At 50.4% G+C, this 27,904-nt stretch overlaps 1 protein-coding gene across 10 annotated transcripts in view; it reads right to left on the reverse strand.

Annotated features, from left to right (window-relative positions):
- Window positions 1-3,286: 3,286 nt before the first annotated feature.
- The window catches only part of DISP3 (dispatched RND transporter family member 3), a 111,960-nt gene continuing 87,342 nt past the window's right edge, over window positions 3,287-27,904 (reverse strand). For 9 of the 10 annotated variants that reach the window (XM_052691508.1, XM_052691509.1, XM_052691507.1 and 6 more), the window contains 17 exons: window positions 17,822-18,758; window positions 16,739-16,958; window positions 15,313-15,449; window positions 15,062-15,196; window positions 14,674-14,834; window positions 14,328-14,467; window positions 13,431-13,576; window positions 11,856-12,017; window positions 11,295-11,456; window positions 10,676-10,798; window positions 9,925-10,061; window positions 9,100-9,281; window positions 8,523-8,653; window positions 8,241-8,416; window positions 7,224-7,350; window positions 6,488-6,633; window positions 5,972-6,154 (listed from right to left, as the gene is read on the reverse strand). In XM_052691508.1, coding sequence (XP_052547468.1) covers window positions 5,987-6,154; window positions 6,488-6,633; window positions 7,224-7,350; window positions 8,241-8,416; window positions 8,523-8,653; window positions 9,100-9,281; window positions 9,925-10,061; window positions 10,676-10,798; window positions 11,295-11,456; window positions 11,856-12,017; window positions 13,431-13,576; window positions 14,328-14,467; window positions 14,674-14,834; window positions 15,062-15,196; window positions 15,313-15,449; window positions 16,739-16,958; window positions 17,822-18,758 — 3,390 coding nt within the window. In that variant the 3' untranslated portion in view covers window positions 5,972-5,986. Of the gene's footprint in view, window positions 3,775-4,455; window positions 4,623-5,585; window positions 5,700-5,971; window positions 6,155-6,487; window positions 6,634-7,223; window positions 7,351-8,240; window positions 8,417-8,522; window positions 8,654-9,099; window positions 9,282-9,924; window positions 10,062-10,675; window positions 10,799-11,294; window positions 11,457-11,855; window positions 12,018-13,430; window positions 13,577-14,327; window positions 14,468-14,673; window positions 14,835-15,061; window positions 15,197-15,312; window positions 15,450-16,738; window positions 16,959-17,821; window positions 18,759-27,904 lie in introns of those variants that run through there. The other variant, XM_052691514.1, reaches the window with a different exon arrangement.

The raw sequence follows: 27,904 nt of genomic DNA on the forward strand, positions 1-27,904 counted from the left end.
TGGCAGCTTTATATGAAGAATTTTAGCACCTTAGCTTCCCCTGCCTGAGAAATTCTGAGAAAGTCTCCAGCATGCCTTAGTTCAGCATCTGTGAGCATCTTAGGCAAAGGAGGTACCACTGAGAAGGCGGAACCTTGCACAGCAAGGTGACAGGGCCCAAGAGATGCTCTGGGCATCAGAGAAAGAAGATGGGTAGAGATTTGGGAGGAATTAATTTAGGGCAAGCATCTGCTCCTGAACAGCGCTAGACAGGTGAGCCTTTGCTTTTTATTGCTACAAGCATCTGCCTCAGAGCACTGATTCCCAGCAGGGCTGTCAGCCCCACCTTCATGCTTGCTCAGATAAACCCATCCATTTTCTTACCCCTATAATTTTATGAATATTTTCTAATGCCAGGGAGATGGATGTATGCATCTGCCACTGATTTACTGTCTCCACCAAGACAGTGTTGCAAGTATGCTGCGGAAGGCTGGGCTCCACTTCTGTTTCTCCTTCACTCTGCAACACTCTGCAGGATATTCTGTGATTCCACATCTAAAACCCAAGTGTTGTGACCATCAAATTTTCAGCTTATCAATGTCCAGCGGGCACCTGCACTGGAAAGCATAATCTGGGATCATCTCTTGGCTCTTCTACTATAACTTGGAGTGAGCTCCAAATCCTAACTCTGCCTCAGCTTCCTGCTGGAGGGACACCATCTCCTCAGTATGCCTTTGCAAATCATCTGCTATACTTACCTTAGTCTTTTTTTTTCCTTCCTGAATCACTCCAGCCATTGCTTTTCTAGCGTGTTCCCAGAGCCACTTGGGCAAACATGGAGAAGGTGATGTTCCTGCTCATATCAGCCTGCCCTACTGCTCTGACTAGCCAGAGAGGATGAGAAAGATTGGCAGTCTGTCCTTCCCCCTTCCTGCTCCAGAAAATGGGACAGAACCTGTTGGGTGCTAAGAATGCTGTTATTTTTGTCTGAGATCAGACACTGCTAAATCAGAACCCAGAGGCACAAAAGCTTTTCCACTACTTTGAAACTAATCTTTGCTTTCTGAGAATAGCTGAGGGACTGGTCCCAGCATGGTGTGCCCAGCATCACTCTGGAAGTGAGGAGCTTATATTAGCCTCTTTATAGTGAGTAAAACTGTGGGATACCGGGGGCATGAATGCGCGTTAAGTTTTGCAGGATTAAAGCAGATCTATGCCTCGCCTTAAAGATCTTTCAGTGCTTCTCCGTGCTCACAGAAGGGACATGCTGCAAGGCTTAACTCAGCACCTTCCTCTCTTGTCTGGTGACCTGGAAATAACCATCAGCTTTAATCACTCCAAGAAGGTTGAAGCAATAGGTGAATATGGGTCAAGCCTTCCAGTCAGAGCTTCCTTGGCAGCAGCACCAGGGCTCCTGCACTCTGTCCCACAACAGCCATGTAGATCGCTGTATGTCATCAGCATGCTGCCCTCTGTGCTTGCTGCCATTTACAAGTGCGCAGGGCACCACTAGTAATTAAATCTGGAGATCAGACATCAGGGAAAGCAGGGCTTGCAGATCAGTGAGGCTGAGCCTTGCATAGCAGCTCTCAAAGAACCACGGGTTTAGGAAGGTTGAAAATCCTTCCCAGAACCATTTATTCATCAGGGTTCATCCTGTAGGAGCTGGGCAGAGCAGAGACAGGGGTCAAGGAACAGTAAATCCTGCAGAAAAGGGTAACTCAGCTGTGCCATGGTGATGGTGAGGAAGAAAACCAGGTCCTGTTTGCTCATGCTTTCACCACCGTCATGGATTGCTCTAGATTTCTCCTGGCATCAACAAAGCCCAAGGAGACTCCTGTCCTCAATCCCTTCTCTCCAGCTGATGCCTTGAGGAACCTAGTTTATGAACAAATGTTTGATCCTGTTTCAGAGGAACAACATGATGTGAAGATGTAAGAGACTGGCAGGGATGAAACCAGGGATATAGTGAGCCAAGCAGCAGCAGCTGCTGGTCTGTCTCAGCAGCACAGTCCCCAGAACGTGGCTGGCACCAGGGGCCAGCTTCCTGGCATTTCCATTTTAAAAAGGGGGTCAATCCAGACAGAGAATGCAAAGCCATCGGGGACATGGTATCTGCAAACAAATGAGGAGTTGGGCTGCTTTCCAGCCACCTCTTTCTGTTGGCATCCCTGTAAATAATGTTTAATGCATCTCCCAGTGGGCCTGACCCCTCCCCTTCTGCCAAGGACCAGATGTGCTGCATATCAATGCACACACTTAGTTATTTCAATTTTAAGAATATGATGGAATCAGTGATGCTTAAAATGTACTTGTTAATGGCACCAGTTTGCAATTTCATTTTACTTTAATATAAACCATCTGCTTTGAGCAGGCAGCAGCCTCAGGCTGAAGCTCTGCTGCCTTCATGTCTGCACAGCAGGGTCTCTGAGCTGCCACAGAGAATGCCCCACTGTTTATCCATGCATGCTGCCAGCTATGGGCTCTACCTTGCTACAGGGGTTAGTTTATCCTCAGGCTAAGTGCTGGATGCCAGGTCCTGGAGCAAAAATCTTTGTACAGAGCTGAAGGCCTTCAGTTCTTTCTCTGCCATGAAGAGCAGAGGTAGATTGGTGAAGTCACAAACAGAGCGGGAGCTGGGACAGGACACCACTGCTACCTTGGCAAGAAGGAGAGGAGGACAGGGCCCTGTAGGCACCAACAGTGTTCTGATGACTGTTCAGAGACACAAGGGATCCCAGTGAGAGGACCGGCGTCCTTTATGAAAGAAAGAGCCACATGTCCTGGCATTCCTCGCTAACAATGAAAGCAGGTCCCAGCAGGTGGTGCTGCCCCAAAATCTCTCACTTTAATTTCACAACCATCCCAGTAAGAGCTAGCTGGGAAATGCATCCTGTGCAGTGAGTTTGCAGCTGAGCACAGGGCATAGCAAAGCAATGCTATTCCCCAGGCCTCGCTGCCATTTGCAAGGCTCAGGTGTTGATGCACAGCCCTGTTATGGGACAGGACATCACCTCTAAAGCCATCGTCACAATGCTGACCCTGGCCATGGCAAGGACAGAAAGGAAGCAGTTTGAAAGGGGTCTACCTGACTTCTTTACCTTTGTGGTTCCAGAAAGCTCTGTTCATTTAAAAAAAGAAAAGCAGAAATAAAATTGAGAGAAGAGCACCTTCTCCCCTCCTACTCATGGGCTGAGGAATTCCCTGGGCAGCCCTCACTGTCCGTCATCCATCCATCACTTCTGAAATAAATACAAGTTTAGAGCAAAACCCATTAGAAAATAAAGTGCATCTGGAGTTGAAAAACTTCTGGAAAAAACAGGATTTTTTTTCCTCTTTTTTTTTCTTACAAAAAATATCCTTTAAAAAAAAAAAGAAAGAAAAAAAGAAAAGGGAGCAAGAGGACAGATCGTGTGGCTCTCGGTGTGAGGTCTACAGGGCTGTCCCATTAGGGAGAGGGATCTTAAATCCACCCTTTAGCAGGGCAAGGCAGATGCATAGACCCAGCAGGCCAGCGAGAAGCACCCCTGCCACAGCCTTGAGGCAGGAAGTCCTGCTCCGGGTGAAGGTGCCGGGCCCCATGATGCTCAGCAGGGCTGTGCTCACAGTCAGCGTGTACAGGATGGAGACTGCCGTGTTGAGGGCCACGATCTTCCCAAACTTGGCGAAAGGGGCAATGATGCAGAAGAAGAGCGGGACGGTGGCAATCACGGTGGTGACAGCACTCGAGACGATTGCTACGCCCACGTGACGGATAGCTTCAATCGTCCTCCACTGGCGGCAGGCTGTGGGGTCCTGGCGGAAGGGACAGCAGTGTCACAGGGAGCAGAGACAAAGCACACAGGGCTGCAGAAATGCTTTATGCTCTGAGAGGGTGGCTTAGCTCACGGAGTCCTGGTCTGGGACACAGACGCTGTGTGAGTGCACTTCTCACTGTTTCTGCAGTCTCTGAACACACCAGGCAAACAGCCATGAGGATTTTAATCCAGCAGAGACTAAGTGCTGGATTTTGTGCCTCCACCGTGCCTTCTTTCAGCCACATCAGGCGGGGCAAACAGATGCTGTACCAGGGAACAGAGATCCCCAAGCTTTTGTGATGCCCATCTTCCCAAAGAGGGAAAGACGTTAGCAGGGCGAGATGGGGCAAGTCACAAGCCAGTCTGATTTTCAGAAGTTACAGGATGAGTTTAGGGCTACTCTAAGGCTCTCGCTGTCCTTAGTGGGGCATGAAAGAGCATTGCTTTGGACACAGGTGTGTCCAGTGGCCGTTGAGAGAGGGACAAGAATGCAGGTTGGATGCTCAGCTGGGTTTTACTGACTCCAGGTACATCAGCTCACATCAGCTGGAAAAGTTACCCAAGCACATTGTGAGGATGGCAGGAGGCATTCCATTTTGCCCAGCACATCTTACATCCTGCATCACAGCTGGGTGATACAAAAGGCACTAAAAAAAGCTTTAGGAGGAAAAGAGCTCACCTCTGCGTGGTGCAGTGGCAGGTTTTCCCCTGCCAGCAGGTAGCCCTCCACCAAATGCACGCAGTAATCGACAGAAGAGCCAACGAGGATGGACAGAGAAATGGCTTCCACAGCCCCCATTTCCCAGCCAGACCAGTACATGATGGTCACCACCAGGCAGACCACACCTGCATGAAGAAGCTCATGTTAGGCAAGTTTAGGGGACTCAGGGAGTGCTGCTCAGCCTTCCTGTTACAGCTCAGTCTCAGGGGATCTTGAGATCATGCCTCTGAGCTCTGTACGCCAGCCAGGCTGAATGCTTTACGTCCTCCCACAAAGGTGAATGCTTCCCTCACCTTCCCGCCATCCAATAACGCACTCAGACCTGCTGGGGATAGCGAAGCACCTCACTGAAACATCAGGCAAAATGACAGACTGATACCAACCAGACTAATGAATTCAACACAAGCAAGCGTGCATATGTGCACTAGATGGAAGAGGGCCCTATGTTTTGCTTGCTGGAGTTTATTCACAGCCTGAGCACATGCACAAGGTTTTCTTAAAGGCACGAATGCTGTTTGTTTGTGAGTCATGTGTGGGAGAGTAAGTGGTTTTAAAATGATAGATTTGATTTTGAAACCGGGAAGTTAAGCAACACACTTAGTCCATAATATCGTCAAATCACCAGCCAAGGAGAGGGAGCTATTTAGAAATTTGCTTCAAATACTAACAAAAACACTCAAATATTCAGCTTTTAAAATCTCCCACTGCTTGGAAACAGCAGCCATGGTGCTGATCCTTGGGAAGCAGTGCAATTGCTATTCAGGGCATGTGGGACTTAATCACATTATTATACATAATAGGCAGGGATGGCATTTGTGTAGCTAAACCCCTTATTTAAACAAATAGAAGGGATTGTGTAGATAAAGCACACGGGGAATTAGATACACAAATCTGTTTTCCCAATGAGGTTCCTATGCAGTTGTTGAGAGTTTCTCCCGTTCACCTGAGCATAGCAGGACTGAGTCCAGGAAACCAAAAGGATTTACAGAGAGTAATAACAACTCAGTTCGAATCATCACTCAGCAGTGGCACAACCCACCAATCTCAGAGAAAGGGAAGGCCTGGCACACCAAGGTCAGCAATTTTACCTAAAATGCTGAGCAGCACTGGCAGCAGGAGGAGGATGTGAGTGGTGAACACTGCCACTGCAGCCACACAAATAACCAGCGAAAGGATGAGACCATACAGGGCACTCTGCACTCCTGGAAGAGAAACAGCCAGTTAACTGGAGCCTGGGATGGTGACAGCTGGGGTGAGGGGGAACTGCATCCCTGGACTCCCCAGCAGCAAAGCAAATTTCCCCACTTTCTCTACTTCCCTGAATTCTATCTAGGGATTTCGACAGTATGTGCTGCTTGGAGTGGAAGAAGATCTTAGGACTGTGCACAGTCCTAAGGGACTGAAGATACAACACGGCATAAAATGGAGTGAAGGGTTTTGTGAAGGTACATCAGAGCGCTTGGCTTCCTCAGGGAGAGAAACAGGACAGTCACTTGCCTATTATCTCCATGAAGATCTGCTTCCAGTGCTCACAGGTCTGGAAACCATGACGGAGAGCAGAACCCTCTGGGAAGAGCTGGAGTTGCTGCTGCAGGAATGTCTCCCATTTCAGATAATCAGCATACGTCTGGAAGGAAGATTTCCCTTTGTAGGTTGTCTGTAAGAAGATGAACAGGTTACACTTGTGTCCTGCTCCCTGATGCAGTGTATGCAAGGGTAAAGGTAGAACAAACAGCTGGAGTAGCAGGCAGAACTTAAAGGGGCAAAAAGGCACCAGCTCTTTGCTTGAACTCATGGTAAGAGCAAAGGGTGGCATAAGCAGCTACTTCTTAGCAACATGTGAGTGCAGGCATCTGTCTGCAACCAGGCACAAACACCAGCAAGCACTAATTTATGGCTGCAAATGAAAGTGGCTAGTGCAAGAAGAACAGAGCTAAGCCCCTAGAAGTCACAAGAAGAAGGTGTCCCAAGGATAGATGGTGATGCTCACTGATTCAAATGCCATGGAGATCCACTGCACCTTCCCATCCTTCACTCCCACTGCCCCGTGAGAGAGCTGTCCAGGCAGCAGGTTCGGCTCAGGGATGTTCTTGCACTCAGGGTGCAACATCTGCAGAAAGGAGGAGATGCTATAACCTGGAGAGAAAGAAAGAGCAAGGAGTGGAGGACAGGACAGGGAAAGGGAGCACATGGGAACAAAGGGGAAGAAAACAAGGAAGCTGCAGGCTGCATTTGTCAGCAGCTGCTTCCCCTTGCAACTCTGACTTGTAAAAGCACTAGAGATCTCAGGATCAGAATTCTCAGCTTGAGAGGGCAGTCAGTGCTGTCAGCACTGAACAGGACATGATCACAACTCAAGCAGCACTGTTGCTAACAGAGATGCAGAACAGGCATCTGCCGCTGCTGTCCTACTTGCTGGGTATTTCTCATCCCTGAAGAAACTGGCACAACAAATGGAAGCATAGGGTGAGTGACTCGTGGAGGTGGGAGCTGTGACCTGGGCCAAAGCTGTGCTGCAGCCAGCTCAAAGAGCTGCCTGCTGAGAAACACCTCTGCTCTCTGCACTGCCTGCATTTATCACCGACTGGTATGTTTGCTTCCTTGCCTCGCTTCATCAAGCTGGGACCTGAAGGTTTAGAAGCCCTCAGGAGCTATGATCCTCAGACTGAAAGGTGAGAAGCAGTGTCCACCCAGGGACCCAGGGTCTTCCTGAGGACCCCACGTACCCGAGGGCAGGCACTGAGCCCCTCCTGGCTTCACAAGCTCGGTGTTGCTGGCGATGGCTTTGCAGAGGCGACACAGGTTGCCAATCTCTTTGAAGAGGTCGAAGCTGTCATCGTAGATAACGCTGCCCTTTCACAAGGAGACACAACAACAGAAGCACCACACGTGAGACATGCACACTGCAACTGGCACAAGGCAGAACTTGGGCACAGAGCTTGCAATCTGCTTATTCAGACCATAGCTTCTACAGCAAACAAACCTCACATCTTTGCCTCACCAGACAACCCAGAAACTACATTAAAAAATTATAGATACGTATATCAGACAGTGTGACAGAAGAACTGATGAATACACGGCTACCAGGCCGTGCCCCAAACCACTGTGGTCTGAGTAAGGAGAGTGCACAATTCCAGCTTTCTGTCCACTCTATTGCTTGTGTGTGGTGCTGTTCCCTCCAGAGGAAACAAGGACAGAACCCAGATCAAAAGGCCAAAAGGCTGAAATGCATCCGCAACTGCCACAGCTAAGCATAATTCTGCTAGTGAAAGGCTGTGAATATTTCAAAGTACCTGACGTGGGGGATAAACTGCTTCTGAAAACATCACTTTTAGGAAACTTTCTCTACAGTGCTTTGTATTTTTTCCACGTTACGATTTCATAACAAAATAAACAATTATAGAAAAATATCAGTTGCCTGGATCTTGAGTTTATAGTGACATTTCCACACCGAGCTCAAGATGGGTTTGCTTCTAAAATTCTCAGGCAAGCCAGATTTAGACTTAAAATTAGAAGGTTAGGTACTGCACTCCGAAAGGGATTTTCTGAAAAGTCTGAAGCAGTTTTAGGAAAGGGCTTCTTCATCCCCATTGTTTGGGAATGTTCTATACAGAGCGTGCTTCTGGCTCATCACAGCCAGCCACCTCCATCTGTCCTGACTGCTGCAGGGAACAACTAAATACCATCCAGGGAGACCCTTCCTTCACTCATCAGTCCCAGCTGGCCGTTCAGCATTCGTGTACCATGTCTGCGATGACGTGGTTGTCCGAGTGCTTGGTACGATTCACCCCTCGGATGCCAAAGACGACGAACACCATGGCGCCCGTGTCCACCAGTGGTCGCACTGCTGGCTTCCCGCAGCCCGTGTTCATGCAAGGATTAAACCCAGAAGTCGCCGAGAGCCTTGCTTTGGGTGCTGCTATCAAATGTGGAAGAAAGGAAGGTTACACCTGAAGGCAAAGACCCAGCTGACTCTCAAGCATCGCAGCAACAAGGCATGGCTGAACGGGTCCTCACTAGCTCACCTTTGTCACTGGGAACATAAAGGATGCCTTTGGTGGGTCCATCTGGGCTGGAGCTGAGGAGACAACCAGGAGGTGCCACACACACTCGGCCATGGTAAGGAGGCTTGTGTGATTGGGCAAAATACAGCTTCCTGTGCAGGAAAAAGAGTTTGTTATGGTAGGGCACAGGTAGTATGGATGATCTCCACAGCACTACATGGAAACAGACGTTCTCAAGGACAGAGGGAAGGGAAAAACTGCACGGCTCGAGACTTGGATCCCTAGCCATTGTGCTCTGTGTGCTGCCTGCTCAGCCCAAGGCTTCAGCTGGGTAAGGACAACACAAAAATCAGCAACTTCTTTTTGACACACAATGAGGCCCACAGTGACAATCCTGCATCTGGCAAGCCTGTGACAAGTGTTAGTGGTGTTGCGAGGCTGCAAAATAACTTGACAAAGTGAGGCATATGTGCAGCAAAGAGGCCTAAGGCCAGGGACGTTCAGCTGAGAGCAGGACTGGCACTGGACACGAGGCATTGTGTTTCAACCACTCAGGTGCACTGTTTGCTGCCTGGCCATGTGGGCTTTGGAGGGTTACCGTGTTCGCTGCTGCTCCTTGGCGGCCACGTAGAAACTGAAGTCGAACTTCCAGCCTCTCTTGCTATCACAGGACAAGGTAGTCATCATCCACTTCCTGGGGCTCGTCTGCTTAAGCAGCCCTACTGTGGACACACAAGCTGTCAGCTTCCTGGTGAAGTTACCGAAAGGCACTCTATACACCTAAGCAATGGATTAATGAAAACAGACACTTAACTCCACAAGGTTGCAGCCTGTCATATGTTAGCATCACACACTCCCCTCCTCCCAGGGCACTGGCACAACCATACAGAATGAGCACTGTAGGAACAAACCCAGCCAGTCTCCAGCCTGCCTCCTTCCCATCGTGTGTGTGATGGAACCCCTTGCCACCCCCATTCTTTGTGCCTGAGCTGGATGGCGGCTGCTCTGTTCAGGATGAGGGAGAAATGCAAGAGAATTCTGCTGGGGGTGTCCATGCCCAACACGTGCACAAGCAGTGTTGCCTGCTCACCAGCTGTCTGTGCATGGACAGAAGGAGGCAGTGGGAATGCAGCTGTCTCATTACAGTTTCTATAAATTGAGCTCAGCTGATGATGCCAGAACTCATCTGATCCCCACAGACACCCACACTCCTGCTCTCATTGCTGACAATCACACTGCAACTGCAACAGACCAATACTGGGGCAGTGCAAGGCCCTCTAGCAAGGCCCTCTGTGCTAGCTCCCTTACTGCAACCCCCTTCACCCTGAGCTACCCAGGGCCCTGTGGAGTGACAGGAGGCTCTTGTGCTCACCTGAGTGCTGCACTCTTGATAGAGGGGTCCACCATCCCTGGACTGACTCACCTGGAATGAAGGCACCTCTCCATCTCCCGGTGACACCATCTGCCAGGGGGCAGGGATGCTGGCATTGAGAGAGAATCTGTAGATGGCTGGCCTTCCTTTGCTTCTGGACTTGGAGATATACACAGTCCCCTGCAGATCTGCAGAAAACAGAGAGAGGGCATGAGGGCTTGTGGTACTGCTCATTCAGCAAATCTTACAGACATGGGCAGCAGTGGAAGAGGTTTTCTTCTGGTCTGTTTTCTCCTCTGGGGCAGCAGGCACAGCCTCTGCCTTCTAGCAGCACAGCACATCTTTCAAAGGCTTTCACAAACATATCCTGAGCTGCAGTAATTCCTGATGGCTTATTGATTCATGTCAGCTCAGGACCTGGCCCAATAACTCTTTTATGCTCAAAGTCCCCTGCAAAGCAAACTGAATTTACTCCCTTCGTGGCCTGCCAACAAGGCTGTGACACAGGACAGGGACACAAAAGGTCTGAGCTCCCAGCCCTGTGCTCATACTAGGCAGACCACTGGGATTTGTCAGTAGACTGTTCTGCCACCTGGATTGTAAGATCTTGTACTGAAGAACAGTAGGTATTGAGGGGAAGGGGCATGGTAATGATGCCCTATACATCCAGCACCAAGCCAGGGCTCAGCAGGGATGTGTCAGAAGAAAATTATTCCATATCAGTTATTCAGAGTTGTATCATTTTTTTCTTCTTTTTTTAAAACAAATGTGGCCAAAAAATCTGTCCCCATGCCCTGCTTACCTTGCTGCCCTGTATCAGTTATGCTCCCTTTACTTCCCCAGGGTGAGCCAGAGCCTCTCTTCTTTTTCTCCAAGGATGTTCGGAAGTTGTTCTGCAAACTGTGGGGCTTTTCCTGAAACAAACCTGTCCCACAAGGTTACTCAGGGAGGAAACAGTGAATGACACAGCAAGATACCTACCATGGTAGGCATGGTGGCCATAGATTGATGGCTGGACTAGATTATCTTGGTAGTCTTTTCCGACCTTAATGATTCTATGATCACTGTGCATGCTACTCAGCTGAATAGGTAACACATCAGATACTTTGCTATTGAACATCAAATCCAAACCAGGGAACACAGAGCCACTGACCTCAGACTGGTCACTGGCAGAGACCCTTATGAGTAAAAGTAGTTGGTTTTGCTCAACTTGAATGCTATTTGCTCTAGCAGAAAAACTGCTTAAGCAGCTTTTCAATATGCTCAACTCCTACAGGCAACACCACCATCCTACTCAGAGTATGCACCTCCCTTCAACAGGATCCATTCAGTATCCAATGAGCCATGAAAAACACAGCTCTCTCTTTCATGTTCCAGCTCCCCCAGCCTAGGGTCTGCAGCCTGGAGATCAGCACTCTCACCTGAGCAGGTAATGCAGGAGATGCCTTCAGCACTCAGGTTGTATTTCAGGTCTAGCAGCACCTGGATGTTGGTGTCTGGCCGGAACAGGACTGGAGCACGGCTAGCTGGGCGGAGGCGACTGGCAAAGAATATGGACAGGAGCAAAACGAGGAGAAAGAGCCCTGCAAAGAAAAGCCCAGATGAGTGCACAGGAGACCCTGCATAAATCTTCCTCTTATGATATCGTTAGCAGGGACATGGAGGAAGGAGGAGAAGGGAACAGCACTGCTGACATCAGCAGCTGAGATTTCTTGTATTGAGCCCTGTGCTTGGATAACCCCATGGGGACCTGCCATTTCAGATCTGAGTGAAAGGAAAGGGATGGAGAAGTCTCCAAGTTCCTCATGCAGTTCCCTTAGGGACTATCTGTTCTGGTGACACTCATCAACTGTGTTAGAAACTATCCATTATGCCTTCTTTCTCAATCTCTTGTCACTAATAATCACAACTTAGATACTGCCTGTGATGCTGTCAAACCCTCTAAAACCCAGGAGGATGGAATAATTTCCTTTCCTCCTTACCCACAATCACCCATCTGCTCTTCACTGCAGACCACAGCACCCAGTGCTCCAGAAGCTCCTGGAGATGAGCTATCAGATGACCTCGGTTGCTCTTCTCCACAGGCAGCTGCAGATTTTCTGGCATCACAGATACCAAGGGAACATCCCCCATTTCCAGGGAGACTAGAAAGAGAGAGAAATTAAAGGCACGTGTCAGTGTCATGAATGTTTCTCATTGCTTCTTGCTCACTTTCACAACATCTCCTTCTGTGATGAGCTGTATGACCCAGTGCTAAGGGGATGGGATGAGACACAGGCAGAGACTCGCCCAGGATGTCATTGGAAACATCTCTGGCAAGTCACTGCCATGTGACAGCTACACTACTAATGCACAGCTCATTCCAAAGCCATGCTTCAGGCTGCTCTTCCTCTGCCAGATCCCACTAACACTGTGCATGTGGCTACAGGGACACTGTGAGCTTCTCTCTGTGAGCTCAAGCAGAGTTTGTCCCCCTGTTCTACTGACTATATCTTGGAGCTGATTACACACAGCTCACCTCTGCCTGACTGCAGAGCCAGGCTCCTGCACAATCCCTCCACTCCAGCTCAGGGATGCCTGAGGAACTGCCCCTTCCCTGCAGGTGACAAACACTCATTTGCTGTAAGGGGGTCAAGCACTGCCTGCTGTGCTGCACAGCTGACACACAAACCATGCCTGGTCACCAGCAAGCTGCTCTGTTACTTCATGAGTAACCTGATGCCCAGGGGCCCTGGAGGGAAGCATTCAGCTGTTTGCTCAGAAGGGAAGGAGTGATTTCCATACATTACCATTGCACGTGTCCCTGGCATACTAAGGAGACAGCTCTTGCCATGCAGAGCCAAAGCACAGTTCAGATCTACAGGGAGAGGGTCTGTGCACTGCCATGGGACTGATGGGCTCCAGTTCCAGCTTGCTGCTAGGTGTGAAAGCTGCTCACTGCCCGCACCACTTCCATCACGGGTTTTAAAAGGAAGAGATCCTAACGAGTTTTAAGAGAGCGTGATCCTGTAAGCACCTTTATCTTCAATCAGAGCTAGAAGGAACATCTCCTGCTAACAAGTGATATGGCATTTCTAGGCCTTTTTTTTTCAGATTGCCTGTGTTGTCCAGGCAAGTCATTGCCCTTTCCTTGCCATAGGGAGAAGGTGCTCTGAGGAGGTGATGCCTGAGAATAGCATTCTTTGCCTGCTTCTCAAATGCAATGCTCTGGGCAGTAGGGAAGAAAGGAAAATATCCTTTACTTGAAGGTGAGCTGTCCTGGTGCTCGGGATTAGATGTTTCATGGCTACATCCATTTGGCAATTAGTAATTCCAGACAGAAAATACAATTCGTGTTAGACCCAAGAGGTTTAGCAAAGCAGTGAGCAAGCCATGCATCCACAGCTGCTGCAGATCTCAAGGCAGCTTGCAGCCACAAGAGAATGCAGACCCTACAACCTTCTGTGACAGCACCACCTCCTGCTGAAAAGTAAGGAAACTGAGGAACAATCCAGAAAAGCTCCAGGACAAAAAGGTCAGCGTGGTCACCCTGATGGCACTACGCAACAGGCACGTACCAGGCTCCTCCTCCACGCTGAGCAGTGGGATGTCATCATCGAGGTAGGGCAGCGTCTCTCGGCCTGCTCTGGAGGCGCCCTCTGAGGCAACGAAGAGATCCTCAGCCAGGTGCAAAGCCCTCTTCTTGGTGCACTTCTGACTGCAGCTGGGTCGGGAAAGGGAAGGACGCAAAGGCGTGAGCTTTGAGTCAGGTACCCTGCAAACAGTTACCACTGGTCTCCTTCAGCAAGAAGGAAAACAGCAGCAGCCTGCTCCAATTACTTGGAAAGGCAACAAGAGGCAATGCTGTGTTCTATTTCCATTGCTAAGTGCTGAGAGGTCAGGGGCTGAGCTGCTATGGCAAAGCAGCAGCAGTCAGGGCTGAATAAACAGAGCTGAGCCACACACATTGGGTGCTGAGTGACGGAAATTTCAGCAGTTCATCTCCCTGCTAATGAATTAAATCAGGCCAGGTCATCTGCACTGCTAAAGAGCAAGGGAAGGGAAATGTGCTGACTTCCAAACAGGAATCTGCATGCACTGCTTGTGCTCGCAGGCAAGAGCAACTCTGGTCTGCCTGCTGTGCTGGGCTTGTGCGTCCACAGCTCAGGGATGAGGCTCTGCTCTGAGGACACAGATGGCTCCCATCCTCCATGAGATTCAAGAAAGAGAAATGACTGATGTTGCTGAGTCTGCCCCTGAAGTGGCATGTGTGCTTACCCCAAGGGAAATGAAAGTGGGACCTGATCCTTTAATTTTTGCTCTCATCTTTAAGGGTTGAATTTCTTTTATGTTAGAGACTATCAGCGAATGGGGAAGTCAAGGAGAATGAGAATGACAGGACTGGGTAAGGATTTGCATGCTGTCTTGATCATGTGCTCCCCAACAACTTCCCACTCACAAAACTCAGGGCTCACCTGGTTTGGCAGGAGCTCTCTAGTGGGGACACATAAAGAGTCCATATTCCAAGAGCAGCTGGCATGGTAAAGAGCACAGCCACCCAGCAGCAGGACACAATCAGCGACATGAAGAGTCCAAAGTCATGCACAGCTGGGATCTACATGAAGAGAACAGAGAATTGGGATCAGGGAGGGAGATGCAGAGAGACAAAAAGATATCTGGAGGAACCTGAAAATAGCTCATGCTGATCTTAGTCATAGTCAGCAAACTTGGTACGAAGCTGAGTCAGAGCCTGGCAGCTTCCTTCTCTCTTAGGGCCTGTGACAGGAATAGAAAGCCCCCAGTCCCACAACTGCAGCATACCTGAGAGAAGATGTTGGCAGCATAAGCTGCAGCTGTGGTCAGGGAAGTGAAGAAGGTGGCCTTCCCTGCTGTCTGGATTGTGTGGATCATGCGCAGCCGCAGGTCTTTGAGGTGGGTGGCTTGGCGGTAGGTGTTGATGAACACAAAGACATCATCAACCCCTAGGCAATGAAAGGAGGGAGAGTTTGGTACTTTGCTCATGCTACAGGGACACGTGCTGAGATCCTCATTTCCCCTGAGCTTCTGATCTGAAGATCCCCCACTTACAGATAATGGAGGCAACAGGCTTGAAAATTTGATCTACATTTGTCTCCAATACCTTCCTCTCTTCTGCATGCAGAAGTTATGGCAAGGCAGCGCAGGTAGATCTGAACAAGAACATGCTTACCAATCCCCACAATGACAAAGGCAGCCACACCATTGAGTATGCCCAAGTACTGGATCCCAAAAACGACGTGGTACAGGAACAGAGCCACCAGACAGCTCAGTCCAATACTGGCGATGCCAAAGAATGACAGGAACACTGCAGGAGGAAAGCAAGATGGAAAAAACACCAGTGATGGCCACTCCCAGGGAGAACAGTCACCTCCCACCTGTCCTGCTGGGGCACTGATGGGGCACACTGGGCTCTGAGCCTACCTGAGCAGGAGGTAAGGATGTAAACCAGGACAGCTATGCAGCTACTGCTGATGAAGGCCAGCAACATGTCATTGTTGAATGTCCTCCTCACTTCATAGTCAAACAAATCCGTCCCTCCATACAGCACCTGGACTTTGCTAGGGTGGGAAGGTGGAAAGGACGAAGATTAGGCAGAGTTGAGTGCAAAGGGAGCAGAGTGACGGATTTAACAAAGCACATCATCTCCCCCGGGGCCAAATGACGTCACTGCTCCCACGAACTCTATAAACTGCTGGGAGCAGTGAGAGCAGGTTGGACTAGCTTGCTGCTGGAGATGAAATTCACACACAAGAAGGGAGAAAAATAAAAGCAGGTCCAATATTTTTAGAATTCTTCCGGAGTATGGTGGGTCTGTGGCACTAACAGACTTCCTGCTGTCAGCAAACAGCTTCTGAAGCTTCCAAAGCTGATTCCATCTAGAATCCTAATCATTGCTTTTTATGTTAAGCACAAAGGTAATAACCAGCGGATGCAGGCAGAGTTAGAGCTCATCAGGAACCATATGATTTAGCAGCCTCTGCTTCTGGAAGCAGACTCTGAGCGGAAGTAATCCACGACAATTTAAGCAGGAGTACCACAGCACTGCATCATAGGAGACAACTGGGAATCTGAGCCTCAGCCCCAATTCCATTTTGGCTTCTACTGGCTGCAGCCTCAGTGCCAGCCCATTGCTGAGAACACTGCAGATGCTTTCAGGGCTAACAAGAGCTGGCAGCATTTCACTCTGCTTTTGAAGATCAGTGTCCCTTCACTCTGGGAACCATTGAGATTCAGAGCAGTAGAGAGCTGGAGACTGAAAAGCTGCAGTGCCTTCCCTCAGCTCTCCGGATACTGGTCTACCCTTTTTCTTTGACCTCTGGTTTACTCTTTCTCTTCCACAAGCACAGAGCAAAGCTCTCTTCAACATGATCCGTGCAGACCAGGTGGTGAAGTATGTCTGCATTTCCTGAAACAGATTTTGCCCACAGGTTGATGTCTTGACTAAGGGCTGTTTCACTCCTTGCATCACACCAGCTGAGGCCAAATTTAGAGCAGGAACACAGAGTAGAAGCTCTGCTGGAGTCAGTGGAATTGAATTTGTGAGATGGGAGCAAACAGACCCCACATCAGACAGACGCTGAGCACAAAGGCAGGCACTAGATTCAATCTTTGCCTTGCTGTCACCATCTCTGATGTCCCTGACATGCTGCTGCAGTAGGAAGTGGCACTGAAGGAAAGCGTGTGAATGGTTTTCTGCTCCTCACTTCCACTCACAGCACTGTGCCAGAGCCCAACTTTGAAGATGTTTTTACTCCTTCCTCCAACCCCCCCTTTAGTGCCACAGCAAGCATTCTCTTCTTCAGCCTCTATCCTTCACTGCCTCCTCCCTGCCTGCACGCACCCTCACCTCGTGGACTGCTTGGCCAGCATGGCCACGTAGGTGACAACAAAGTTCTGGAACTTGTGGCGCTGCTCCTCCCAGCGATCCTCCACTGAGTAGTAGTTGGGCAGTGGTGCCCCAAAGAGGATCTCGCTCCGCAGCAGGGAGCTCTTCTTGTTCTCAGCAGACAAACCCTCATCTACATACCAGTAGAACTCGGGGTGGGTCATGGCCAGCTCCAAGGACCCTGCAGGAGAAAAGCACCACTCATGTTAGGTCCTGCTGAGCTTTGCAAGGCACAGTGCTAACAAAGGAGAAGTGGGACTGTAGTCACTGACTATCGTAATACGATTAACTGCGCATGAAAGAAAAGATCAGGGAGTTAAGACATAAGGAACAGACTCCATTTCTTTGAGAACATCATGAAAACCAGAGCAAGCCAGTTCTGCCTCCAGAACCCAAGGTCCCTTGAGTTCATGCCAGAAAAACTCAGAACCAGGCTCTTTCCTGTTCTGGTAACAGAACTATTACTCACGCTGGAGCAGATGGAGCTCAGCCTTTCCCTGCTCCCAGCATGGCTCCTGGACAGTTACCAGCTACATCCTGTGCTGGGGAGACAGATGGATGCTCCATCCCACAGCCGCATCACACCCACGGCCTTCTTATGATTCACCTCCTCACCACCTCTGCTCTGCTGGAGGGGCATCCTGCAGGTACGGAGCTGGGAGGAGGAGGTAGGGCCTTCCTCCTCTTCTCCTTACAGACAGCTGGTGACTCACAAGCTGCCTTTCATGCTGCAAAGCAGCCCACAGACCTTTCTTCTGTTCTGCAGTGCAGGGAAGCTCATCCCTATTGTCTGTCCAAGGCCTGATATTCTTCCAATTTTTCACGTGAGAGAAGGACTGGAAGGCAACTGTACAATGTATGATTCCCCTTCACTTGGCCTTGTTGCTCGCCTACTGGGGTCTGTGTGACACGGTTTAGTGGGCATGGTGTGGATGGGCTGATGGTTGTACTGGATGATCTTAGTGGTCTTTTTCAACCTTTACGATTTCATGACTCTACGCATGCCCTGACCTCACCAGCCCTGGCCCACAGCACTCAGCTCACCTTGGATATCAGCAAGGTCTTGTCCCATACCATCGTAGTAAATCTTCCCTCCTCTCTCCGTGGGAAAGAAGTAAGTCATGAGGGAGCTGGGAGGGGAACAGTAGGAGTAGGAGCCCAAGGGCAGGTCCTTCAGGACCTCGTGGGGCTTCCAGCAGAACTCCCGGAAGCGAGGGTGATCCATGATCTTCCGTTCAACCTCATGGATGGTAACCAGACGCTCCGTGGTGAAGATGTTGTTCTCAGAGTCCCCCCGGGCCAGAAAGATGAGCTCAATGCGCCAATGCGCGTGCGCCTGCGTGTTGGCACTGATGTAAGTGTTGGAGTAGTCCCAGCGTGGGGCTCCCCTCGTGACACGGGACGTCTCGTTGCCTGGGTGTGGGTGGGCACGGGGCTCAAGGGAGCGAGTCCTGCCCTGCGGGGCGCTGCGCTTGGCCCGCGTGCTGACCTGCAGGTGGGAAGCGTTGAGGTGCAGCTGTTGGAGCTGCTCAAAGATGAGCCTCTGCAGGGTTTCGGAGGTGAAGTCAGCCAGGTCACGGCGGTTCCTCCCCCACGACCCAAACTGGGACTTGAGGGCCAAGGCGAGCGCGTCGAAGCGCTGCGAGGACTCGTGGTTACGGATCTCAAAGGCGTTGTAGGAGATATCAATGTCCAGCGCTGGGTAGTGGAGGAACATGACAACAGCGAGCACAGCAGGGATGGCACAGCCCAGGAAAAGGATGAAGCCAGCACAGTATGGGTTGGTAAATATCCAGCCTACGATATTCCAGAAGCCACTGACTGGCAGCGTGACACGCAGAGGCCTGACCCTGCAGGAGCTTTTGCCACACAACAGAGCACCCTCCCGCCTCTTCCTTGAGCTGAAGGCAACCTCTTCGTCCTCCTCATCCAGCCAGGCGTCCTGCAACAAGGGGTCATCCTCTGTGTCCATGTCCAGCACCTGCGAGAAGGGGAGAGAAGTGGTCAGCAGTGCTCCTGCAATTGGGTCACCAGGCCCAGCTGTGGGGTTATCAGGCCCAGATGTGGGTGCAGAGGATCACCAAAGGGTCTCAGCAACAGAGCTGGGGCTCTCCCAACCCTGCACCCTTGACAATAACACACGAGTCCTTTTGGATCACGCAGATTCATCATAACTGTTAAAAGAGCAGCTGCTCATGGAGCACCTCATGGTTCATTTAACAGAGGAACTGGAGCAGGAGGAGTTGAAACAACAGTCACAGGGCCCTGTGGGGCTCTGAGGGGCTCTGTGTGGCTCCAGGGACACCAGCATAGTGATGCCAGGGGCTTCACAGTGTGTTAATTAATTAGAGAACCTGGTTCTCATGCTCAGGAACAGCTCAAGCTACTAGATGAAAACACAGGAGACTTTATGTCTTCTCATTAAAACAGACAATAGATTTTCCCCCAGGTATTCATAGCTGCATTTCTCACAAAGCATGCACTGTACACACATAGGAAGCTCACAAACTTGCGCCTGCAGACGTGGACGTCAGCACAGACTGATCCCACAGAGCTGTCTGTGACCGGAGCCCCATTCAGCAGAGCAGGAAAGGGAAAGGCTGAACGACCCTGGGGTCAGGCAAGGATCTCCAAGGGAAATCTCAGCCCTCTATTGTTTCTGGCTGTTGTTAATGAAGTGGTACAGAACATCCAGATTGCAAAAGCAGACGCAGCCCCCAGGGAGCAAGCAAGAAACTCCTTCCTGGAATAGCTCGCACTTGGGCAGGATAGAAAAGGACTCAAACTGGGAAGTGCTCTCTTTGCTGAACTCTTAGCCTTCCCTCATGCCTTTCTTTGCTCTTTCCAGCCAGAAGGAAGCTGGCTGGTTCTGGGCTCCATTATAAAATCATACAATCATTAAGACTAGAAAAGAGCTCTAAGATCACCAAGTCTGACCCCAACCCACCCCACCACATCCCTCAGTGCCACATCTCCATGTTCCCAAAGACCTCCAGGGCACAGCGGTGGTCCCCAAAAACAGCAGCCAGCACAGTGCCATGCCTTCCTACAAAGCCCTCAGCCCTCGCCCTGGATGAACACATTCAATTCGTCGCTCCGCTCTGAAAGCTGTGAGCAATTTACACACAGGCCAGAAGCAATTTAAGAGCTTTACTCCTTGCCAGTGTTTCTATTAAACAGGATTTCTATCTGCAGATGAATTGCCAGCTCCCCTTAACTCCGAGTCCTCAGGAAAAGCAAGGCAACAGAAATCCTCCCAGGCAGAAGAGGGATGTGCAAAGAAGCAAGAGTCACAGCGATCCCTGACTCAGGGCAGCCTGGAGGAAGCCTATGGCTTTGCAGAACAGCTGCAGGATTTATTCTGCTCTGGATAGCACCTGCAGGACAGCACTGCCAGCCCATGGAGAACCTTTGAGCTCAGCATCCGTGCTCCTGCCCACACTGAGGGAAGCACCAATGCCTGCCAGAGGCTTTAATCTGCAGCTGGAATCGCCTCACAACACAGTGACTTCCACTGCACCCAGCTGCCCTTCCTCTCGCAACACTGGGCTCCCCTTCAAGAGAAGGGAGCCGCTGTAAGACCTGATTAAGCACATTTATTCTCTTTTTAGAAAGAAAGAGAGGTAAAGGGCCATAATAATTTCCCATTTATTGAGCTACTGAGGAGAAGGAGGGAGAAGATTGTAATCTTGGAACAAAAGAGCCTGCATGTGACAAGAAAGGGAAGCAAGGGAGACTGAGGCAGTAATGAGCCACCAGAAGCAGTATCATGCCATTGTCTTTTTTAACCAAAATCTAAATCTTCAATTAAAGGAAGAGGATCAGATCTCAGGTATCTCTTCTGGCTCTCCCCACTCACTCTCATGCCAGGTAGGCACCCCCAACACACGAAGGCCACAGCATGCTACACCCTATCTAAAATCTTTGTACAAATTCTGATGCAAACCCCAGTGCATCAGATGCTGGAAAAGCCCCAGGACTGTCTGCACTCACATCAGATCTGAGTCAGGGCTGTGGAGGGCTCACGCCGTGCTCCTGGCAGAAGGCTGTGCTACCCTGAAGGGGACAGCCTTGCTCTGTGTGCATCTGTGTGCATCCTGCCCTGGTTCCAGCACAGCTCTGAACTCCCTTCAAAAGAGTTTACCGCATGATTTGGCTGCAAAGCCAGACACAGCCCACTTAGCATTGCCCCTGGGACTCGTCTGGTTCTACCGCCTTCGTCAGATCCTGCCTGGGTCAGGATGAAAGCTTCTGCAACCCAACACACTGCAAATGGAATCGGCAGGGGAGATAAACCCTGAAATCGGCCAGAAGGAGTGAAATGCATTTTCTCTGCTCGAATTTTACTTGGGGCTGGCCTCGTTTCCCTCCCCCACCTCCCATACTACCCAGGGATGGCCAACGCTGAAGCACGGCCCAATTACTTTTTCACTTTCAGGATTTGTGCACCTAATCCTGCAGCTCCAACTAAAGCTCTGATTTACTTTTGGGTTGGAAGGAAAAGAGGGTAAGAATGCTCCCAGAAGCTCTTTCTTCAGAGCAGAGGCTCTGACAGCCTCCTGGGGTAGGCACTGAGATTTGCTGGACTTCCCCCTGCCCATTCCTAAGCAAAGGGTCACATAACTGCTCCAAAAGCAGGCAGGACCCCGCAGAACAAGCAGCCAAACCTCCTGTAAATGTTAACTGGAGACCCCCCACTGCCCCTGTGTGGCATGTTCAGCTTCCCAAGTTCATGCCATTGAAGGCAGATGGGGCAGAAACCCACAAAGCCATGTTAGGGATCCATTGTAGCCTGGAGTTCTCCACCAGTGACTGGCCAAGTCTGATGTAACCCCATTTACTACAGCCCTTTGGGCCCAACCCATCAGCCAATTGCTCACCCTTCACATTGCATTTTTGTTTGGCTGTATGCTGGACATTTTGTCCAGAAGGATATTATGAGAAACAGTATTGGAAAGCTTCACTGAAATCCAAAATGATAACATGAAAACACAACCACCCTTCACACTGAGCTCTCTGGGTTGGGACTGACAGGCAGTGTCAGCACGCAGCCCAGATGCCACAAAGCCTGAAGATGTGGGCTCAGAAAAGCCATTGCAGAAAAGAGAAACGTGGCCATGAAGAGACTCACACCTTCCACTGGCACACCCACAGCTTTATAGAAGGGGCCAACAACGCCAGGATCCAGCTGACAACTTGCTCTGCCTCTTCATGGCCATGGCAGCACTGTGGACCAGACAGAAGATAAGGAAGGTCTCTTTGTCAGAGCTATTTTTTTCAGCAGCAATGGGCTCTGCTGCCCAAAGGAGCACAGAGGCCACCTCACACCAGACCTGAGCTCCACTCTCAGCCTGAACACTGGGCATCAGCCCTGCACAGCCCAGGGGATGACTGTCATGGATGAACCAAGGATGAGAGGGACGTGGCTAGCAGGCAGCACTGGCTGCAGGTGGACGGTTGGACTGGATGATCTGAGAGGTCTTTTCCAACACTGATGACTCTATGATCCTAACACCTCCATCTCTGCACTCCCTGTTCAGCAATTTAACCAAGGCATCCCTCATGCCTTGCTGCAACCTCCCAGTCTGACTGGAGTAATGAATGAAGCTTTTAAAACACTGCAGGGCTATGGAGCACAGGGTTGAAATAATGACGTCTCCTGTGAGCCTGGCAGATAGCAAGACAGAAGGGACAAACCCAAACCTGGGAGGGCTGAGATTAGCAAGAATTTGGCCCCTGCCTGCAGATGGGGGAATCCAGCTCAAACTCCATCAGCCCTGAGGGTGCTGTCACTCGCTTGCACCCCAACCAGGCAAACCACCCATGATAATTCTTTCTTTCTGATAAATTCCAGGATAGAAGAAAGTCATTGACAAGCCAGGGAGAGGCAGTGACAGATGAGGAAGCTAATTACATCCGACCTGACTAATTAATGCCAACTTTCAGATTAAAAAATCCTCACCAGTGTTCCATTTCAATTACTCAGTTGTTCCTTCTTAGAGGAAAAAAGAAGCCCTGTGCATCAGCGAGCGAGAGAGAAAAAAGGAAAGAAAGCACAAGGCTAGAAGGGGAGGGAAGACAATTTCTGTAATATGGGAGATTCCTATCGACAAAATAATTAAACTTCACATTTGTTTCTCCCGTGGGCAAAGCTTTCACAGCGCAGCCAGCAGCTCTGTGATCCTATTTGTATTCCTGAAAACTCGCAGAGTTCCTACCAAAGGCAGCTTTTGGCCCCTTTATGAGCAACATAAAGTTCCTCTAAGAGGAAGAGAAACGGGCTTTGTGCTTGCAAAATCATCCTAAGAGCATCCAGCTGCTGGAAAAAAGCCGCATCTCTAATGATGTGCATTCGTAACGGGGATGGACAAAGAGCCTCCCAGGCCCCGTCATGCTGAAGGATGCAGCGCTGAGCTCTGGCCACGCAAAGTGGCTGCAGGGCATCATTAATGTATATCCACTCCAAAGCAGTGCTTTGCAGCAACGCTGGGACTCAGGACCCAGAGTTTTCCACTGTGCTTGTGTCCACAAGACTGCTGGGGAAGTACTGGTTACACAAACAACAAAGAAGGGCTGTCTCGGGTCCCTGCTCTCCCTTTATCAACACAGCTGTGACCGAGTGCTGCAGTGCCCTCTGCCAACACACACAAGTCTCGCTGCCTTTCATGAGTGCAAAAAATGAGGCAGCAGGAGGTACGAGGTGCAACTTCTGGCCCCCTAATTGGAGGTCTGACTTACTGAGGTGCTGCACTCCCACAAAAGCAAAGCAGGCTCAGGACATCTCACACTGGGCTCCTGACCCTGAATCTCCTGGAACTCTCCTGCAAACAGCAGCTTAATTCAGCCTGAGGACACAGCTCAGAGCCTGTCTCAGTGTGATACAAGCCTGGAGATGCACACGATACTAAAAGATATTGGTTCCACTGCTGCCTGGGCTGCCTCCTCCATTATTAACCAAACAGATCTTTTCCAGCTGCACAGCACAATGCAGTGACAAGGTTTTCATCTCTTTTCTTTCTGGGCCCTTTGCATTTTCCCTTCCCTCTTTTAGAAGATGCACAAAACCACTGCCTGACCTCAGCACTTTGCAGATCAGAACGACATCAGGACCCAACAGTGCTGCTGGGATTGCAGTGTAACGATGGGGAAGAAAAAATAAGTTCAACAACATGATTTCATATATCTACACACAGCTCTACTCTCTGCGGTTTTCCATAAGAGACAAGGTAAAAGATGGGGCTGTACGGAGGGCGGAGGACTGGCAGAGCCCCCCAGCTTTGTGCAGGAAATCAGCACTAACTCACACAGTGCCCCTTTCTGGCTGATAACTATCTGTGCCCTCACAGAGGCTCTCACTGTGGCCCAGAAAAGCACCTGGCAGAGGAAGGAAGCAGTGGGTTCCATTGACCTGTGCCACCGAGCTCTCCTGATAGCACCTGCCTGCTGCTCCAGGTGCCTGGCGAGCACTGATTAGGCCTACTCATAATTACAAGCCAAAAACAGTGAGGAAAGATCAGCTGCAAAGTCAAGCACTCACCAGTCAGGAAATGCCAAAATCAGGGCTGACACAGCATCCTTAATTTGCTCCCCTTCTGCAAACGCTTTGCAGTGCAGTTTTTCTTCCAAGCCCAGCACCCAAACACGGGGGCTCTGACCTCTGCCAGTGCATGCAATGGATGATGCTTCCCCAGCCCAGCAGCCATTCGCTGCCTTGTTCTCTCCTCATTGTGCAGCGTGAGGTCTCACGCCTCATTTCCTGCACGCTGCTCCAGCCTGGTTGCTCAGAGGCACAATTATTAATTTCCTCATGAGCTTTTTCAGCGCTGCCTCTCCCGACAGTAGCTGAAGGCTGAACACACAGAGCTGAACCCAGCCATCTCTGAGGAGGGGGTGGTGCAGCACCCATCTGGCAGGTGCAGGTGCTAGGGAGATCAGAAGGATAAAAGAGAAAAAGAAGAGACATTTGTATGTTTGAAACAACAAGATACCCAATTTCTTAGAGAGCGCAGAACGGCACAGATGTGCAACAAACTGCAAACTCCACACTTTGTTCTGCAAGCATAATTTGAGCGGAAGCATCGAGCGTAACCGTGCAACATAACCTCAGTGCTGGATAAAGACATCCAACCTCTGCCATGAGCCCATTTCATGAAGCTGTGTTAACCGCTGCCCTGCCAGCCCGTACTTGGGACACCCTGGGAATGCCTGTGAGTGACAGAGATGGCACAGACATCAGCTCCTCCAGCTCCTTTTACCTCCGAACAGCCACGAAAACAAAGGATGGGCTGGAAAAAGGGAATGCAATGTCAGCACAAGGAGAAAAAGGAGAGAGAGTGGTTGAAAAGGTGTGATCCACACAGCGGTGTGCAGCAAAAGCAACATCTTGGTTGCTTTCTGAGATTGTAGGAATCGTTACAGTCAGAAAACACCTCTCACACCCCAAATCCAACCCAGCCCACCCCCACCTTGCCCACCGACCACATCCCTCAGTGACATTTTCCAAAGGACTCCAAAAAAGGACACCCACAGCTCCCCAAAATGCTCGTTCCAAAGCACTGCCACACTGGCACTATTTGCAGAAAGAGGTCACTGGGGTTTGCTTGCATTTGTTGCCCCAGAGGTAAACCAACACAAGAACTTACTGACACACGTGAAGAAAATGCATGTCCTGAGAAAATAATTTGCTCGTGCTTATTGCAACTAACGACTGTGGGTGCTGGCAGACACCTCCTTGTTTACAACCTCAGGAAACATGCCTTGCAGCCCTGTGTTGTGTTTACCACCCGAGCTCCTCGCCTGTGTTAACAATAAGGCCCTGCTGTCACCAGGCACGTGGCACACACAGGCACCGAGCAAACTGAGACCAGTGCAATTCAGCAGTGACTTCCCTACCTGGAGCAGAAATGACTTGGATGCTGTCAGAGCCCCAGCCACCTGCTGCTGCTGAGCCAAGGGCTGCTTTCTGGCCAGCTGAGTGCCTTTGGGTGTCCTGACACAGACTTCAAAGCACCCTGGATTGCGTTGAGAAGCAGCCCGTGCTCAGCACCTCATTAAAGGTGTATGGATTCCCACGCTCCTGTGTCTACCACTGAACACCTGTGCTGGTAACAAAGCCTCTACAGATCATTAAATACAGATGGCTGCCACAAGCAGAGCCTTGTGCGCTTGTCAGGGAGCATCACTCAGTCTTTGGCAGTGCAGAACAGGGATAGTGAGCATGGTGGGGATGGGTTGGTTGGCTGGACTGGATAATCTCAGTGATCTTTTCCAACCGTAATGCTTCCACGATTCCTAGGCCCCAGAGAGCATCTACAAGGTTCCAATCCTCTGGAATAAACTGCAACACCCAAAGCCTGCATGCTGTTCTTCTCAAGCTTCCCACACCGCTGCCAGCCCCTGTCAGGCACTCATTATTCCAGCCCATGCTCAGGCTCTCCAGCTTACATCACCGTGGGCACTGGCACTGCTCTGTGCTCAGCTGCATGGCCCCCAGCTCCAACCCTACCCCCCACAGCTGCTCCCTGCAGCAGGAGGAAGCACGAAGACAAGGGCTGGCTGTGCGCTCTGCTCCATCTGCAGCCCCCAGCAATAGTGTGCTCACTGTGCTCCTGGACTAACCCCAATGTTCCCTCCCAAAGACCCCTCTCCAGAGCATCCTCATAAGCTGCTAGTCCATTCCTGAAGAGGAAGAGGGCAGTTTCCTTCTCACCGTGTGTGCTGAGTGGAACAGCAGAACAAAAGGTAACTTGGAAATGCAAACCTATGGCGTGTTTGGTCTCTTCTCTTGGGTAACACTGACTGGACAAGAGGTGATGGCCTTAAGTTGCACCAGGGGAAGTTCAAGTTGGATATTAGGAACTCTTTCTTCTCAGAAGAAGTGGGGATACATGGCACAGCTGCCCAGAGAGGTGGTGGGGTCACTGTCCCTGGAGGTGCTCAAGAACCATGAAGACGTGGCACTGAGGGATGTGGTCAGTGGGCATGGTGGGTTGGCTTGTGATCTCAGTGGTCTCTTCCAGTCCTTCTTGCCAACCACAGAACAGCCAATTCACTTCCACTTATTTCACTCCAACATAAATAGCACAACTGAGTTTAAAAGAAGACATTGCAAGGAATGTTCCCCTCCATGCTGTGGTCTTCTAGGAAGAGGAGATACAGGCTGAAGGTCTCACTGCACATGTGTGCCATCCAGATGGGCTGCAATGCCTCACAGTGACAGAACTCAAGGTCTTGTATTCTCAGTCCCATGCTTATTGACCTCAAGAACTTCCAGATTCACAGAATCACAGAATCACAGAATTGTAGGGGTTGGAAGGGACCTCCAGAGATCATCGAGTCCAACCCCCCTGCCAACCCCCCTTACAGCAGGTCGCACAGGTCGGCATCTAGGCAGGTCTTGAACATCTCCAGAGAAGGAGACTCCAGGAGAGGCTGTAAGGACTACCATCTGTGGTGGGCACACAGCACCCATGGCTTTTCAGTCACATTTGGTTCTTCAGCACAGCCTTCCACATACCAGCAAGAAAGACAGATGAGCAATCGTAGAATCACAGATTGGCTGGGGTTGGAAGGAACCTTAAAGATCACCTGGTTCCAACCCTGTGGGCTGGCTGCCCCCCACCAGCTCAGGCTGCCTGGGGCCCCACCCATGGCCATGGGCACCTCCAGGGATGGGGCACCCACAGCTCTCTGGGCAGCAGAGCCAGGGCCTCATTGCCCCCTGAGTGAAGGAACAAAGACATTCCCATTGCCATACACAGACCATCGCAGCTCTGTGCACTGAGTTGAGCTAAGAGACACAGCCCCTTACTTCTGCCAGTGTCTGGGGCTGGGTTTTTGGTGACACTTCATCCTGACAAGCTGGGTGAGAAGTAACTGCAGCAAACCCTGCTCTACTGTCACCCATGGAAATGTCAGTCCTGCATAGCAGGGGCTCACCAAGTTGCTGTAGGGGGCTCTCAGCAGCCCAGAAGGTTGGACTTCAGCAGCCATGCATCTTTCTTACTCCCCCTCTTCTCTCTCCCTGAAGCTTATGCAGCTTGCTGCTCTCCTCCCATGGAAACCCACTGCTTCTGGAATTACATTAATTAGCACCGCTTTTGCATCTTCTCAGGACCACTGGAATCT

This window comes from Tympanuchus pallidicinctus, unplaced genomic scaffold (assembly GCF_026119805.1).
Source record: "Tympanuchus pallidicinctus isolate F22 unplaced genomic scaffold, pur_lepc_1.0 scaffold29, whole genome shotgun sequence".
In the NCBI taxonomy this organism is placed as follows: domain Eukaryota; kingdom Metazoa; phylum Chordata; class Aves; order Galliformes; family Phasianidae; genus Tympanuchus; species Tympanuchus pallidicinctus.